The 16,116-nt window shown below is 42.9% G+C and overlaps 1 protein-coding gene across 2 annotated transcripts in view; it reads right to left on the reverse strand.

Moving 5' to 3' along the window:
* Positions 1–16,116, reverse strand: part of LOC132834984 (tetraspanin-14-like) — a 63,386-nt gene that overhangs the window by 26,827 nt on the left and 20,443 nt on the right. For both annotated transcript variants that reach the window (XM_060854163.1, XM_060854162.1), the window contains exons 2-3: positions 7,251–7,301; positions 2,929–3,072 (exon numbers count right to left, since the gene is read on the reverse strand). In XM_060854163.1, coding sequence (XP_060710146.1) covers positions 2,929–3,072; positions 7,251–7,301 — 195 coding nt within the window. The remainder of the gene's footprint in view (positions 1–2,928; positions 3,073–7,250; positions 7,302–16,116) is intronic.

The raw sequence follows: 16,116 nt of genomic DNA on the forward strand, positions 1-16,116 counted from the left end.
TAACTTCCTAGTCTTATTCTCCAATGGACCAACATTCACTTTAGCTACTCTCTTTACTTTCGTATATTTATGGTAACTTTTCCTGTCTGTTTTTATATTTTGCAGTATTTTTCTTTCTTAATTTACCTTTGCTCTTTTTATTACTTTTTTCATAACCTTTTATTGATCTTTTAAAGTTTCTCAATCCTCCAGTCTGCCATTCGCCTATGATATGCTTTAGGTTTTGTTTTTATATTACCTTTAACTTCTTTGCTAAACCATCTTCCTTCCATTCTAGAATATATTTTAAACTTTTTCAAGCAGAGGGTGGTGCTTGTATGGAATGAGCTGCTAGAGGAAGTGGTGGAAACTGGTACAATTACAGCATTTAACAGGCATCTGGATGGATATATGAATAGGAAGGATTTAGAGGGATATGGGCCAAGTGCTGGCAAATGGCACTAGATTAATATAGGATATCTAGTTGGAATGGACAAATTGGACTGGAGGGTCTGTTCGAAAAAGTTGCCCCTTAGGTGCCTTTTTAAATATCACTTAAACCCTCTAGTTTTGGACTCCCCTACTCTAGGAAAAAGACCTGGGCTATTCACCTTATCTATGCTGCTCATGATTGTAAAACCCTCTAAGATCGCCTTCACCTTCCTATGCTCCAGGAAAAAAGTTCCAGCCTATCCTACCTCTCCTTATGACTCAATCCTTCCAGTCTCGGTAACATCCTAGTAAATCTTCTTTGAACCCTTTCTAGTTTAATAACATTCTTCCTATAGCAGGGTGACCAGAATTATACGCAGTACTCTAAATGTGGTCTTACCGATGTTTTGTACAGCTGTGACTTGTGTCCCAACTCCTATACTCAACACTCTGACCAAGGAAGACAAGTATGTCAAACACCTTCTCCATCACTGTCTACCTGTGAGGCCACTTTCAAGGCAATCTGTATCTGCACCCCGAGGATTCTGAGTTCATGTGACTATTCTAACGTAAAAATGATCCTTGAAGGCAAAAGAAAATCAAATCACATGGTGCTGATTTATCTCCCACAAACACATTCGGTTGCCCTTCCCACCAGATCATGATCACTGTGCTCAGGAATTTGCACTTTGTTGATTAGCACCTCCTGTGGGTGTTGCAGGCTGGCTCAGCGCTGGACAATCTGTTCAGAAAACTACCCTTTCAGAGGCCTGCCTTTCACCAGCAACAACAGGCCCTGAGAATTATCCCAAGGCATCAGTCTGCCATTAAACAATACTGATTCCACTGGGGGTAAATAGTATTTGCACAGCAAGCTCACAAGTAATGATTAGATGAAGAAACACTGAGACCCAGTGTTTACTGAAGGAATGGGTTGGGGGGGGATGCACATGCGTTTCCAAGTCAGTATGTGAGTAGCTTCAAGAGAAACTTGCAGGGGGTGGTGTTCCCATGTATCTGTTGGCCTTGTCTTTCAAGATGGAAGCGGTTGTGAGTTTAAAAAAATGCTGTCTAAAGAGCCTTAGAGGATTTCTGTTGTGTATCTTTGTTGATGGTACACACTACTACTACTGAACGTCAGTGGTGGAGGGAGTGGATGTTTTTAGATGTGGCGCCAAACCAGCTGGCTGCTTTGTCCTGAATGGTATCAAGCTTCCTGAGTGTGTTGAAGCTGCTCCCGTCAGGCATTAGTGAGTATTTCATCACACTGTGATTTGGATATGATGGAGTTTAGGAGTCAGGAGATGAGTTACTTGCTGCAGGATTCCTAGCTTCTAGCCTATCTTGTAGCCATAGTAGTTATATGGCGAATTCAGTTTAGGTTCTGGTCAATGGTAACCCCTGGATGTTGCTAGTTGCTAGTCACCAACTGCCTCTAGATCCACTATTTCAAAATGTCTTGAGTCCATTATTTCTCCTATGCCTAATAGCTATGTTCCCAGACCCTCCATCACACCTGACCAGCTTCACTGCTGGTTTTAGGAATAGAGCATAAAACATTACAGCGCAGTACAGGCCCTTCAGCCCTCGATGTTGCGCCGACCAGTCATACCAATCTGAAGCCCATCTAACTTACACTCTTCCATATACGTCCATATGTTTGTCCAATGATGCCTTGAAAATCCTTTGGTGTATCCTCAAACCTGAACAAAGCTCTTAGTTCTCAGCTTTCCTCCACCTATGGCTCCTTCCTCCAATTGCCACTGATTGAGACAGTACGGGATCAGTGGTGGAGAGCAGGGAAGAACTAGCAAAGTGTAAATGATAACTTAGATAGAGATGCAAGACAGATATTCGAATTAAATAGAGAGAGACCTTGAGAGAAAGGGAATTAGACAGAAGGTACAAGAGAACAGGGAGAGAGGAAGACAGAGTGGGAAAAAGGGCACGAGGCAGGATGAGTCGGGAATGTGGTGCTGGAAAAGCAGAGCAGGTCAGACAGCATCCAAGGAGAAGGAGAATTGACAATTCGGGCATAAGCCCTTCATCAGGAAGGAGAGTGAGACAGAAGGCATGAGAGAGTGAGGGTTGTAGAATAGGTGAGATACAAATGCATGAGAGAGGAGTGGGTGAGGAAAGGAGAGGGCAGAGAGAGTGAGCGAGCAAGAGGGCACAACAGTGATAGCAGATGGGACAGAGAAAACAGTAGTGGGATATACAAGACAACAAGTCCACCCAGGAAAGGGGACAAGAGGGAGGCACATTCAGACGCACAGGATCTACACTTTAACCTTTGTGAGAAACCTGAGACATTATATTTAATACTAGTGGGTAATAAAACAATTCCTGATCAGCCATGCTCAATGTGGAGTGACAGTTCTTGAGCAAAATTCTGTGACCACATATTCGTGGCTTGGTCTAGGAAATTCTAGGAAACAGATATACACAGACATGTCTGCTTCCTGGGAGCACTGAGCTCACTGAGGAAATGATAAACAACAGGTTTGAAAGACTTACAAATTTTAGGAGACAGATATTCTCACGTAGAGCTCCAATGCAGCCTGCAAATCCCAAAATGAAGGTGACTGTGCCAATCACCAGGACCACCCAGACTGGATCGAAGCCTTTCAGCTCTGTGATGGACTGAATATTCAACACACCCTGTACACATAGAAACAAATTTCAATCAATCATAAGTCAGGAGCCAAGGGCACAATAGTATCATTGCTAGACAATTAATCCAGAGATCCAGGCAACATTCTGGGAATCTAGGTTGAAATCCTGTCATGCAGTTGGTGGAGTTTGAATTCAATAAAAAAATCCTAGAACTGACAGTCTAATGATGATAATGAAATCATTGCTGATTGTTGGAAAAACCCATCTGGTTCATTAATGTTTTTAATGGAAAGACACTGCCATCCATATCTGGTCTCGCCTACATGTGACTCCACTCCTCCCTACAACCCACCCTCCCATCCTGGCACTTTCCCCTGCCACCGCAGGAACTGTAAAACCTGTGCCCACACCTCCTCCCTCACCTCTATCCAAAGCCCTAAAGGAGCCTTCCACATCCATCAAAGTTTTACCTGCACATCCACTAATGTCATTTATTGTATCCATTGCTCCCAATGCGGTCTCCTCTACATTGGGGAGACTGGGCGCCTCCTAGCAGACCGCTTTAGGGAACATCTCCGGGACACCCGCACCAATCAACCACACCGCCCCGTGGCCCAACATTTCAACTCCCCCTCCCACTCTGCTGAGGACATGGAAGTCCTGGGCCTCCTTCACCGCTGCTCCCTCACCACCAGATGCCTGGAGGAAGAACACCTCATCTTCCGCCTCGGAACACGTCAACCCCAGGGCATCAATGTGGACTTCAACAGTTTCCTCATTTCCCCTTCCCACCTCACCCTAGTTCCAAACTTCCAGCTCAGCACTGTCCCCATGACTTATCTGGACTTGTCCTACCTGCCCATCTTCTTTTCCACCTATCCACTCCACCGTCTCCTCCCTGACCTATCACCTTCATCCCCTCCTCCACTCACCCATTGTACTCAATGCTACTTTCCCCCCACCCCCACCCTCCTTTAGCTTATCTCTCCACGGTTCAGGCTCACTGCCTTTATTCCTGATGAAGAGCTTTTGCCCGAAAGGTCTATTTCGCTGCACTTTGGATGCTACCTGAACTGCTGTGCTCTTCCAGCACCACTAATCCAGAATCTGGTTTCCAGCATCTGCAGTCATTGTTTTTACCTAAATGTGACTCCAGACTCACAGCAATGTAGCTGACTCTTAACTGTCCTCTGGGCAATTAGGGATGGGTAGTAAGTGCTGGTCTGGTCAGTGATGCCCACATTCTGTAAATGCATTAAAGAAAATCATCACTTCAAAGTGTCCTTTCAAAGATAGTTCTTGCTAACAGTTTGTGTCATTTCCTAATGGTTTTATTGATACTGCCAGAACACCTCAACAACCTGAGCACCCGACGTAGCAACTAGCATCAAGAATGAATTAATTACAAAGTCCGAGCACATTGTTCCCAAATGTTTTGCTGCCATCAGCTAGTGTCACCATCACTGCTGAGATGATTGGAAATTAAGAATTTGAAGTGGACACAAGCAGTGAAACATTTTGTGATGTCTGATGACAGTTAAAGGCTCTCCACAAACATTAGCTGCCATGAAGGAACCTGGAACACCAGAGGTGACAGTGGCTTCTGAATCTCTGGAGTGCCAGGTGTCAAGCGAAAGACACCAGGATGAACGTTGCTCAAGACGGGTCTCCCTGAGGCTGCCAACCAGGAACAATTCACTGAGGAATGGGAGTTGAAGGGATTGCTGAGGATGGCATATCTATAGCATCACAACTGGCTTTACTGTATATCTGTGGATAGGAAGTCACATTAAACGGACAGCAGCGAAGCAGTGCTCTCATTGTCAGCCCAGTGGAAAGCATCACCAAAATCACAGGGATACCATATCCCCCAACTCAAATGTTCTGATGAAAGTTCACGGAGCTGAAAAAATAACTCTCTCCTTCTCCACAGACATTACCTAAACTGCTGAGTATTTACAGCATTTCCTCATGTGGTGTTAATCCCCAAGATCCTAGACATGAGAATTCCATAAGAGTTGGGAGGCTATTTGGCCCCTCAAGTGCTCCTCCAATCAGTCAGATCATGGCCTGATCTGACTGTGATAGGAACTCAACACACTGACCCACCCTGATGATTACAGGTCCATGACTAACAATGACATCAATTTAGCTTTTCCTTTCAAATGTCCAACACCCTTGCCTCTCTGAGTAAGAGAAATCCAATGATTTAAGACCTTCTGAGGGAAAATACTTCTCCTTATCTTGAGCTTGTTGATGCTTGTTTGAGTGCAGTAACAACCAGCTGCAGCCTTAACCCAGCAATTTCCAGCTGCAGCTACTGGTGTGTGCAGAGAGGAGAACAGTCAATTCTTATAACTTCACAAATTACTTTATTAATGTAATAAACCATACACTTACCTCTTATATGTTCTCTTACAAAGTAGATTTTATATATTTTCCAACAAACTGAATTAAAAAAACTTATTTATACACCCACTCGAGTCCCTTGACACTCCCTGAGTAATCACAGAACACAAAAGATAATATCCTGAGCTGGATAACTGTTACTGCCGCTGAGAAGGGCTGATGCTGCTCTCTCTCTGTCCATGTCTCCATGTCTCTGACATAAGGTTTGATCTGCGATGGGGGGTCGCTGGAGTTGTCGCTGCCTGTATGCCTTGAGGATCTTCTTTTACCCCCTTTCCTTATCTTTCTCAAGTCATGGTGTCTTTTTCCCATTGGCTCAGGTGCTTTCACTTTTTGCACCTGATTGGCTCCAGACCAAGGAACTAGGTAGCATTACCTCATTGCCCCTTGCCAAATAAGGCCAGTTTCTACTTTTTTTCTGAAGAATATACTTGGTACCAAGCAGTACCTGGACTCCAGTCATTCTCAGTACACAAGCTATTTTCCTTTATGTGTCAGCAGGTTTAGAGCATTCCTAGCCCCTGTCAGTGACTGGTATCTCAGTATCTCTGCAGCCTCCTGGCTAACATCTCATTATCAGGAGCATTTCTCCGACTGGTCCCCCTGTCTCTCTCTGTGCAGCAGCCTGGCTAACAAGCTTAACTGGGAAATCCCTTATTTTTAAACAATACCCTCTCGTTCTAATCTCCCCTACAAGGGGAAAACATCCTCTAAGCATTCATTGTGTCACATCCCTTCAGGAACATTTAGATTTCAAAATGATCAGCTCTCACTCTTCAAGACTCCAATGGATACAGGCCCAAACCTTCCTCATAAAATAACACTCTCATCTCAGAAACCAATTAAATGAACCTTCTCTGATCTACTTCTTATGCAATTATATCCTTCCTTAAATAAAGTGATCACTTCTAGTCACAGTACTACAGATGTGTCCTGACTAATACCTCTTACAGCTGCAGCAAAATATCCTGACCTTTATATCACATTCCCCTTTTCAATAAACAACAATATTCAGTTTGCCACCCAATTTCTTGCTCTATCTGCATATGAATCTTATGTGAGTCATGTACCAGGGAGATGGTGGTCGACTGTCACTAGACTAATAATTCCAAACAGCAAACTAATGGGTGGCACGGTGGCACAATGGTTAGCACTGCTACCTCACAGCGCCAGAGACCTGGGTTCAGTTCCCGCCTCAGGCAACTCTCTGTGTGGAGTTTGCACATTCTACCGTGTCTGCGTGGGTTTCCTCCGGGTGCTCTGGTTTCCTCCCACAATCCAAAAAAATGTGCAGGTTAGGTGAATTGGCCATGCTAAATTGCCCCATAAACAAGGGGCAAATGTAGGGGAATTGGTCTGAGTCGGTGTGGACTTGTTGGGCCGAAGGTCCTGTTTCCACATTGTAAGTAATCTAAGTAATGGTCACGAAACTTGGCTGCTAATCCCACCTTGACAGATACTGAAACTGCATTCAATAACAAGGTGGAATAATGTTAATTGTTGTTTGGGGAAAAAACTAATTTTATTCACTGGCATGCTCTTCTTACCAGTCTGAACTACATGTGACTTCAAACTGACATCAGTAATGTGTAGTTAACTCTTTCCACTAACCCCTGGACAATCAATACAGGCCTAATAAGTGATGTCCACATCCTGAACAAATAGGAGAAAGAAAAGGCACCCATATTCCCCTCAGTTACCAGAGTTCTGTAATCTCTCTCAAATTAAACTTTACAGTCTTTTCCTTCTTTCTGCCAAAGTGGGCAGCCTCACATTTACTGACACATCTTTCCTCAGTCTCAATCCATTCTTACCTTTTCATTCCACGCCCAGAAAGTGATCGCAAGGAGCCCAGCTCCAGCTACCTAAAGGAGAGAGGAAGCAAAGTTCAATCAGCAGGATCTCAATACACCATCTACTATTTCCCTTCAATTCATAAGTATTTGATGACTTTTAAACTCATCAGAGGTGAGGAACTGTATATGTGGCAAATGGTATAGTTTGATGGCCTTAAACTCTCCCAGGACAGGGACACCACTAAGTTAGATCCAGTGTAAACCTCCCTCAACACTGTCCCCATCAAACACCCCCAGAACAAGGAAGCATGGGATTAGATACAGAGTGAAGCCCCTCCCAAGTTGTCCCATTCAAACTATAAGATGTAGGAGCAAAACTAGGCTTTTTGCCTTATCAGATCTGCTCCATCATCCAATCAGATCATGGTTGATCTGATAATCTTCAACCTCACTTTCTTGCCTTATCTTTAAAACCCTTAATTCCCTTACTAACTAAAAATCTCAGCTTAACTCAGTTTCAAAAGAACCTCTATGATAAAGAATTCCATGGATTCAATCCCTTCTGAGGGAAGAAATTCTTCCTCTCTGTGTCTTAAATGAGTGATCTCTTATCCTGACGTTATACTCTCTGGTCCTAGACTCCCACAAGGGAAAATAATCTTTCTGCATTGACCAGCTCACAACCCCTAAAAATCTTACATTTTCAATAATGTCACCTCTCATCCTTCCAAAACGTACAGGCCTGTTCTCTGCTCATCAGAAAATACCTCTATACTTGGGATCAACCTTAAGCACCTTCTCTGGACTGTGTCCAATGTCAGTGTATCTTTCCTCAGATACGGGGTCAAAAACTGTTCACAGTATTCCAGCTATGGTCTAATTAATGCCTTATATAATGTCACCCTATTTTTATACTCCATTCTCTTTGAAATAAAGGCCATTTGTCTTCCCTACTACTTCTTGAAACTACATGACAGCTTTTTGTGATACATGTCCTAGAACTAAATTCTTCTGTGCTATAGTGTTCTGCAGTCTTTCTGTATTTAAATAATATTTAGCTCTTCCATTCTTCCTATCAAAGTACATAACCTGACATTTTCCCACATTACATTCCATCCGTCAAGTTTCCCATTCACTTATGTTGTCAGTATCCCTCTGCAGGTATCTTTTTGTGATCCTCATCCCTTGCCTTCCCAACTATTTATGTTATCCAACAACCCAGCAATAACACATTGATTTTCCTCATCCAGGTCACTAATATATATTGTGAATAAGCTAGGCTCAGTCACTGGCACACCACCAGTTACAGGTTGCTGTCTGATGATGTCCCCCTTAAACCATTCTTCAACCAAATTCCCTGTTTTCTAGTAGTTAGCAAAGCCTTTATACAAGCTAATATTATACCCCAACATCATAGGCTCTATGAAATCGCTTAATGTGTGCTACCTTACAAATGCCTTTTGGAAATCCATATATATTACAGTTTTAGGTTCCCCTTTATCTATTTTATTTGTCAACTCCTTAAATCATAGAATCCCTACAACAATGTGGAAGCAGGAAGTAGGCCATTTGGCCAACTGAGTCCACACCAACTCTGAAGAGCATCCCACCTAGATCCAATTCCAATCCTATCCCTGTATTCCTGTATTTCCCATGGCTAATCCAGCTAGCCTGCACATCAATGGATACTATGCGCAATTTAGCATGGCCAATCCACCTAACCTGCACATCTTTGGACTATGGGAGGGAACTGGAACACCTGGAGGAAACCCACTCAGACACAGACGCCCGAGACTGGAATTGAACCCAGGTCACCGGCGCTGAGGCAGTAATGTTAACTACTGAACCACCCATGCTGTGGGAGAAATAATTCCAGTAAATTTGTCAGGCAGGATTTTCTCTTCATGCTTAATCATATTATATATTTCTAAATGCTCTACTAAGTTATAACAGACTGTAGCATTCTGCCAAAGACAGATGTTAAACATTCCTCAGAAAGGTGTTGGATACAGAATAAAGCAGACTGTTCACAGTCCCTACCAAACACCACAGGGCAGGATAGATCATTACTGAAAATATGTTGCTGGAAAAGCGCAGCAGGTCAGGCAGCATCCAAGGAACAGGAGATTCAACGTTTCAGGCATAAGCGCCCGAAACGTTGAATCTCCTGTTCCTTGGATGCTGACTGACCTGCTGCGTTTTTCCAGCAACACATTTTCAGTAATGATCTCCAGCATCTGCAGACCTCACTTTCTCCTCCAGGAGAGATCATTACCAAATTGTGATTGACTTTGACTGTCAGTCAATTTCCTCTCAAATCTCCAATGTATTTAAAGCTCAATCATCCAATTAAACTGAAAAAGTATTACTTTTCTCTGAATTTCTGTGTCCTAGAAATTTTTCTCCAACTTAAGTTAGTAAATTTACTCCTAGGGCCAGTATAGTACATGTTAAGAAAGGTCTAAATAGGAGTGGGATTGTGAGAGAAATAACACATGCTTAATACTGTTCTTCTCTCTGTTATGCTCAGTATTAGCTGAACAGGCATTAATCATCCAGTACATTCTAGTGCGCGGGTCACTATTGTCCACTCAATGCTGCAGCTTTCAGTGCTGATACTAAAACCATTCTCATGCTTAAAGGCAGTGTCCAGCTATCAGCAGCAGAACTGTATATATTGAAATGGATGGGGGCATAATCTTTGTCAGAATTAGTAATGTTAAGACAGATAACCTGCTGGAATGGAGTGTCTTAAGGAGAAGGAAGCTGGTGCTTTGAGAGTGTCTTTGAAAGCTCACTAAAGACAGAGGGCACTCTGTCAATGTCAAAAAGGTATATGTTGCAGAACCAGGAACTATTGGCCAATAAGTTGACTTCAGTTATTGTGAAGATGTTGGGAATACCTGATCAATTTAATAAGGTAAGTAACAGAGAAGATACAAAAGGCTTCAGGAAGAAAAGGTCATGTCTTACTAATTTGCCAGCACTTTTTGGAAGTCACTTGAATGGTAGAGAGGTTGGTTAAGCTTCTTTTTAACCCGGATCTGGAAAACATTTTGAAGAGGTTCCAAAATCTAGCTTCCTCCAGAAACTCAAATCTTGTGGGAAGACACTATAGTGGATTGCGAACTGTCTGGAAGTTGTCAATGACTCTGGGTCTGCCTGGAGACTGGTTACCAGTGGTTACTGGAAGGATCATATTTGAGGACTTTTACCATCTTCAAGAAGGACAGGAGCTTCGGGAACAATATTATGGACAATATGAAGATTTCTGCAGGTCATCAGAACTATGACTAACTGATAAAATTCCTTGATCAAAGGAACTGGTCTGAACTTATAAAACTGGCATTTAACTCAAGCATATGCAATGTTAACCATGTGCTGAGAACAACACTTATGTTTGGAATGATGTCTTCCTGACCTGTAGGATTTTATGTGGACAAAGGTCTCTTAGTGGTAGTACATGGGATCCAGAAAATCAAGAGAGTGTACTTTGTCAACTCTAGATTTTAGATGTTGATATTTGCCTTCTTAGTTAAAGGAAAACCTGAATGGCAGAAAGTGCGTCTGCAGGTAGATGGTAGTGTCCCTACCTTTGAATCAGGAGACCAGCTTCAAATACAACCTGCTCCAGAGGTGTATCTTAACAACTCTGAACAGGTTAGTTTGAAAATATCTGAACGGCCAGCCAAAGCACTGAGTACAAGTACCACAAAATGAGACAGTCAAATTGCTTAAATTTGCTTAATTGCTTCTTTACATCACTGTCCACAGTTATATTCCTCCTTGGAAAGTGGAAGAGAAAAAAAATCCAAGTTGTAGCAGAATATGTTAACAGTTCCACAATTCATCATGAACCCACTATTAAATAGCATTGTAGCACTTGTTGTTGATACTCACACTTTGTGAAGATACCTTGACAGCCACATAACCATTTTTATAATTTAGAGATAATATTTCTTTTCAGTTACTAACAGCAGTGAGGCTTTTGAACCTGATTCCTGCAGATACCTATTTTAAAATGCCTACAGAGACAACACATTCTAAATGGGTGTTCTGACGTATCTTTTAACTATTTTGTTCCATGTGAGTGGAAGTTGTGTTCCAACGTTCTGTAACTTTTGGTACTTCAGAAACTGCTGGGAATTGAGTGCAGAAACAGTTCTTATGTTGATTCAGTACTTTTGCCCTTGGAAATTCTTAACATGGACTAAGCCGCCCTGAAACATATACAATTTTTTAGAATGCACCCCCAGCCGAGAGAAGTGCTTCAGATGCATAGCTTAGTATTATTCCTGTCAAAATGCAGCAATTCTCAGCTTTCAATTTACAGCCTTAAACTAAAGAAAATGCATTTATATCGTGTGTTTCAAGACTGCGGGGTGCTGCTGGACAAAGAGACCTTGGAGGACAGGTTCATATTTCTTTGAAAGTAAAGTCACAGGTAGATAGGTAGGATAGTGAAGAAGGCGTTTGGTATGCTTTCCTTTATTGGTCAGAGCATTGAGTACAGGAGTTGGGAGGTCATGTTGTGGCTGTACAGGTCATTGGACTGGCCACTTTTGGAATATTGCGTGCAATTCTGGTCTCCTTCCTATTGAAAGGATGTTGTGAAACTTGAAAGGGTTCAGAAAAGATTTACAAGGATATTGGCAGGGTTGGAGGATTTGAGATATAGGGAGAGGCAGAATAGGCTGGGGCTGTTTTCCCTGGACCATTGGAGGCTGAGGGGTGACCTTACAGAGGTTCATAAAATCATGAGGGGAATGGATAGGATAAATAGACAAGGTATTTTTCCTGGGGTGGGGGAGTCCAGAACTAGAGGGCATAGGATTAGGGTGAGAGGGGAAAGATGTAAAAGGGGCAACCTTTTCAGGGGTGGTGTGTGTATGGAATGGGCTGCCAGATTAAGTGGTGGAGGCTGGTACAATCACAGCATTTTAAAGGCATCTGGATGGGTATACGAATTAGAAGGGTTTGGAAGGATATGGGCCAAGTGATGCAAAATGGGACTAGATTGGGTTGGGATATCTGGTCGGCATGGAGGAGTTGAACTAAAGGGTCTGTTTCCGTGATGTATACCTCCACGACTCAAAGTCGCATTGAAATGGTTCCAGAACAGCAGGAGGAACAGCATCCAGGAGAGGGCGACTGAAGCAGACTGAGAGAGAGAGAGAGAGAGAGAGCGACATTTCTTCAGATCATGCATGAGAGCCTGAAAACAGTCACCTGAACAGTGGACAGTCATGGACCTAGTATGAAGGAGTGCTTAAACCCCAAACACTACACCACTCTAGTGTTTATCTTCTTCCTACTTCCTCTAACTGAAAAAAAAGGGGAAGAGAGATGTGCTATTGGAAAATGTTTTGATAGCAGGGTGAATAGCAAAGCTTTGGCGAAATCCTTTTTAATTCTCCTCTTCAGTCTGACAGCATTGGCATGCTCCTCCTGCAGATTTGGGAGCTCAACGAGACTTTCATTGTCCCTGATGACTAAACCTGTGGGAAGTGCACCCAGCTGCAGCTCCTAGGAGACTGTGTTATGGAGCTGGAGCTGAATGGACTAAGGATCATCCAAGATATTGAGCACATCATAGGTGAGAGTTTTAGTGAGATGGTCACACCTAAGGTGCAGGCAGTAACAACTGGAAAGGCAAAGGCTGCAGGAATCCCCTGTGGTCATTCCTCTTGAAAACATGTATCCTGGTTGGATACTGTTCAGGGGAAAGCAGCAGTAACCAGGTCAGGGGGCACTAAAGCTGGCTCGAGGTCACAGTGGGAAAGGGTAAAGGTAAAAAGAATCTTTGTCCCACGCACACATCCTCTAATAGACTTATACTCCACATTCGCACACACACTTTGCCAAGCTTGCATTCACACATACACACACATGCACTCTCTCTCTCTCTCATGCACGTGCACACACATATAAGTCTATGGGATGAATTTATATTTGCAGAATTATATTTGCAGATACATTCTATTTTGCTCAAAAAATGCACAATTTGCAGGCAGTCAATGCAGGCAGTACATCCATATAATATTTTGTAAATTCCACTTTGGATATAGAACTAGTCTTACTCAAGATTGGGATACAGACAGACTCTAACCTCTCACCTTTAGTGCATTGTCTGAGCTGAGATGTTATCTTTTTTTATAAAACCTTAAGTTATCTCGAGAATGTGACTTGAAAGAAGTTCTGGGATTTACATATTAATGAACTGAAACCTACAACCCATTCTAAAAGATGAAAGACTTCACAGCAATCTAGGAGAAAGTGAAGACCGATGAAGGACTTTTGCCCGAAACATCAATTCTCCTGCTCCTCGGATGCTGTGCTTTTCCAGCAACACACTCTCGACTCTTAACAGCAATCTAGGTTCGTTCAACATATCATTTCAATTGCATGACACTGTAATCTTTTGCTATAAATTCTGTGTCTTGTGGTGCTGTTCCACAGTCACCTGATGAAGGACCAGCGCTTTGAAAGCTAGTGTCTCTAAATAAACCTGTTGGACTATAACCTGGTGTTGTGAGATTTTTAACTTTGTCTACCCCAGTCCAACACTGTCTCCTCTGCATCAGGACATTAGTGATAGAAGACTCAATAGTTAGGGGGACAGACAGGAGATTCTGTGGCTGCAAATGGGAATCCAAGATGGTGTCCTGCCTCCTCGGTGCCAGGGTCCAGGATGTCTCTGAGTGGCTGCAGAACATTCTCAAGGGGGAGAGTGAGCAGCAATAAGCCATTGTGCACATTGTCACAAATGACATGGGTAGAAATAGGAATGATGTCCTATGGAATGATTATAGAGAGCCAGGAAAAAAAAGTTTACAAACCAGGACCTTAATGGTGGTAATCTCTGATTACTTCCAGGGCCATGCCCTCATGAGGGTAAGAACAGGAGGGTATAGTATATGAATGTGTGGCTAAAAAGTTGGTGCAGGGCTTCAGATTTTTGGATCATTGCGATCTTTGCTAGGGCAGAAGCGATCTATTCAACAGGAACATGTTGCACCTGAACTGAAGGGGACCAATATGCTGGCTGGCATTTTTGCTTGTGTTACAAGGGAGGGTTTAAACTAGCTTGGCAGGGGGGGGCATGGGATCCTCAACAGTAGGGAGGCAAGGGTGTGGCTGGAAGGAGATACAGTACGACAGGGAGCAAGGAATGCCTGTTGGATTAAATTGCATCTATTTCAATGCAAGAGGGCTGACAGGTAAGGCCAATGAACTCAGGGCGTGGATAGGTATGTGGGACTGGGATATTGTAGCTATTACAGAAAAATGGCTAAGGGAAAGACTGGCAGCTTAATATGCCAGAGTATAGATGCTTTAGGTGGGACAGAGGTAGTGGAAAGAGGACAGCGGGAGTTGCATTTTGATTAAGGTGAGTCTCACAGCTACAATTAGAGATGAAGTAACTGAATGATCATCCAGTGAGGCTTTGTCGGTGGAGCTAAGAAATAAGAAGCGAATGGTGATATTATTGAGGTTGCATATAGGCCCCCAAGTAGTCAACAGGAATTAGAGGAACAATTATGCAGGGAGACTTGCAGGAGCAATAGGGTTATTATGGTAGAGGATTTTAATTTTCCTAACATAGACTGGGACAGGCAGAGCATTAAGGGTTCAGATGGGATAAAATTTGTTAAGTGTGTTCAGCAGTATATAGAGGATTCTACACAGCAGGGGAAGGGGCAAACCCTGACCTACTGTTGGGAAATAGAGCAGGACCCGTGACTGAGGTGACAGTGGGGGAGCTCCTTAGGATCAGTGACCATAGTTCTACTATTTTAAAAATTGTTATGGAGAGGGACAAAACTGGCTCACAGGTTAAAGTTCTAAATTGGGCAAAGGTGAATTTTGATTGAATAGACAGGAGCTTGTAGGGGTGGATTGGAGTAGTTTGTAAATAAAGGGACCTCCTGCAAGTGGGAGGCCTTTAAAAGTGAAATAGCTCGAATTCAAGGTCTATTCATTCCTGTTAGGGTGAAAGGCAAGGTTCGTAAGGAGCCGGGAACCCTGGATGACTCGAGATATTGTGGCTTTGACTAGAAAAGAAGGAGGCATCACTCAGGTACAGGCAGCTGTGATCAAGGGAATTCCTGAAGGTTTACAGGGGATATAGGAGTTTACTGAAGGAGGAAATCAGGAGGGCGAAAGGGAGCACGAGGTAGCTTTGGCTGAGATTAGCATGAATCCAAAGAGATTCTTTAAGTATATTAAAGGAAAAAGAATAACTAGAGAGACAATAAGGCCCCTCAAAGGACAAAGTGGACATGTATGTGTGGAACCACAGGAGATGGGTGAGGTCCTCAATGAATATTACTGCTGTGTGTTTACCATGGAGAAAGACGTGAAGACTTGGGAACTTGGGGAAGTTAGTGATGATAGCTTGGTGACCACTAAGATGCATTAGTATGTATGAAGGTGGATAAATCTCCTGGTCCTGACTAGATATATCCAAGAACACTACAAGAGGCTAGAGAAAAAATTGCAGGAGCCCTGACTGATATTTTTGCATCATTAGCCATGGGTGAGGTCCCAGAAGACTGGAGGGTAGTGAATGTTGTGCCCTTATTCAAGAAGGGCCGAAAAGAAAAACCTGGGAACCATAGGCCAATCAGCCTAGCATCTGTGGTGGGTAATTTACTTGAAAAGATTTGAAGAATAAGATATACATGATTTAGAAAGACAGGGTTTGATTAAGAGCAGTCAGCATGACTTTGTGTGTGGGAGATCATGCCTCAAAAATTTGTTAGAGTTCTCTGATGAAGTGACCAGGAAGGTTGATGAGGGCAGAGTGGTATAATATATACATAATTTATGGATTTATATATTTATATAGTCTCATTGGTCAGGCCACTGTTGGAATATTGCG

This window comes from Hemiscyllium ocellatum, chromosome 43 (assembly GCF_020745735.1).
Source record: "Hemiscyllium ocellatum isolate sHemOce1 chromosome 43, sHemOce1.pat.X.cur, whole genome shotgun sequence".
NCBI classification, from domain to species: Eukaryota; Metazoa; Chordata; class Chondrichthyes; order Orectolobiformes; family Hemiscylliidae; genus Hemiscyllium; species Hemiscyllium ocellatum.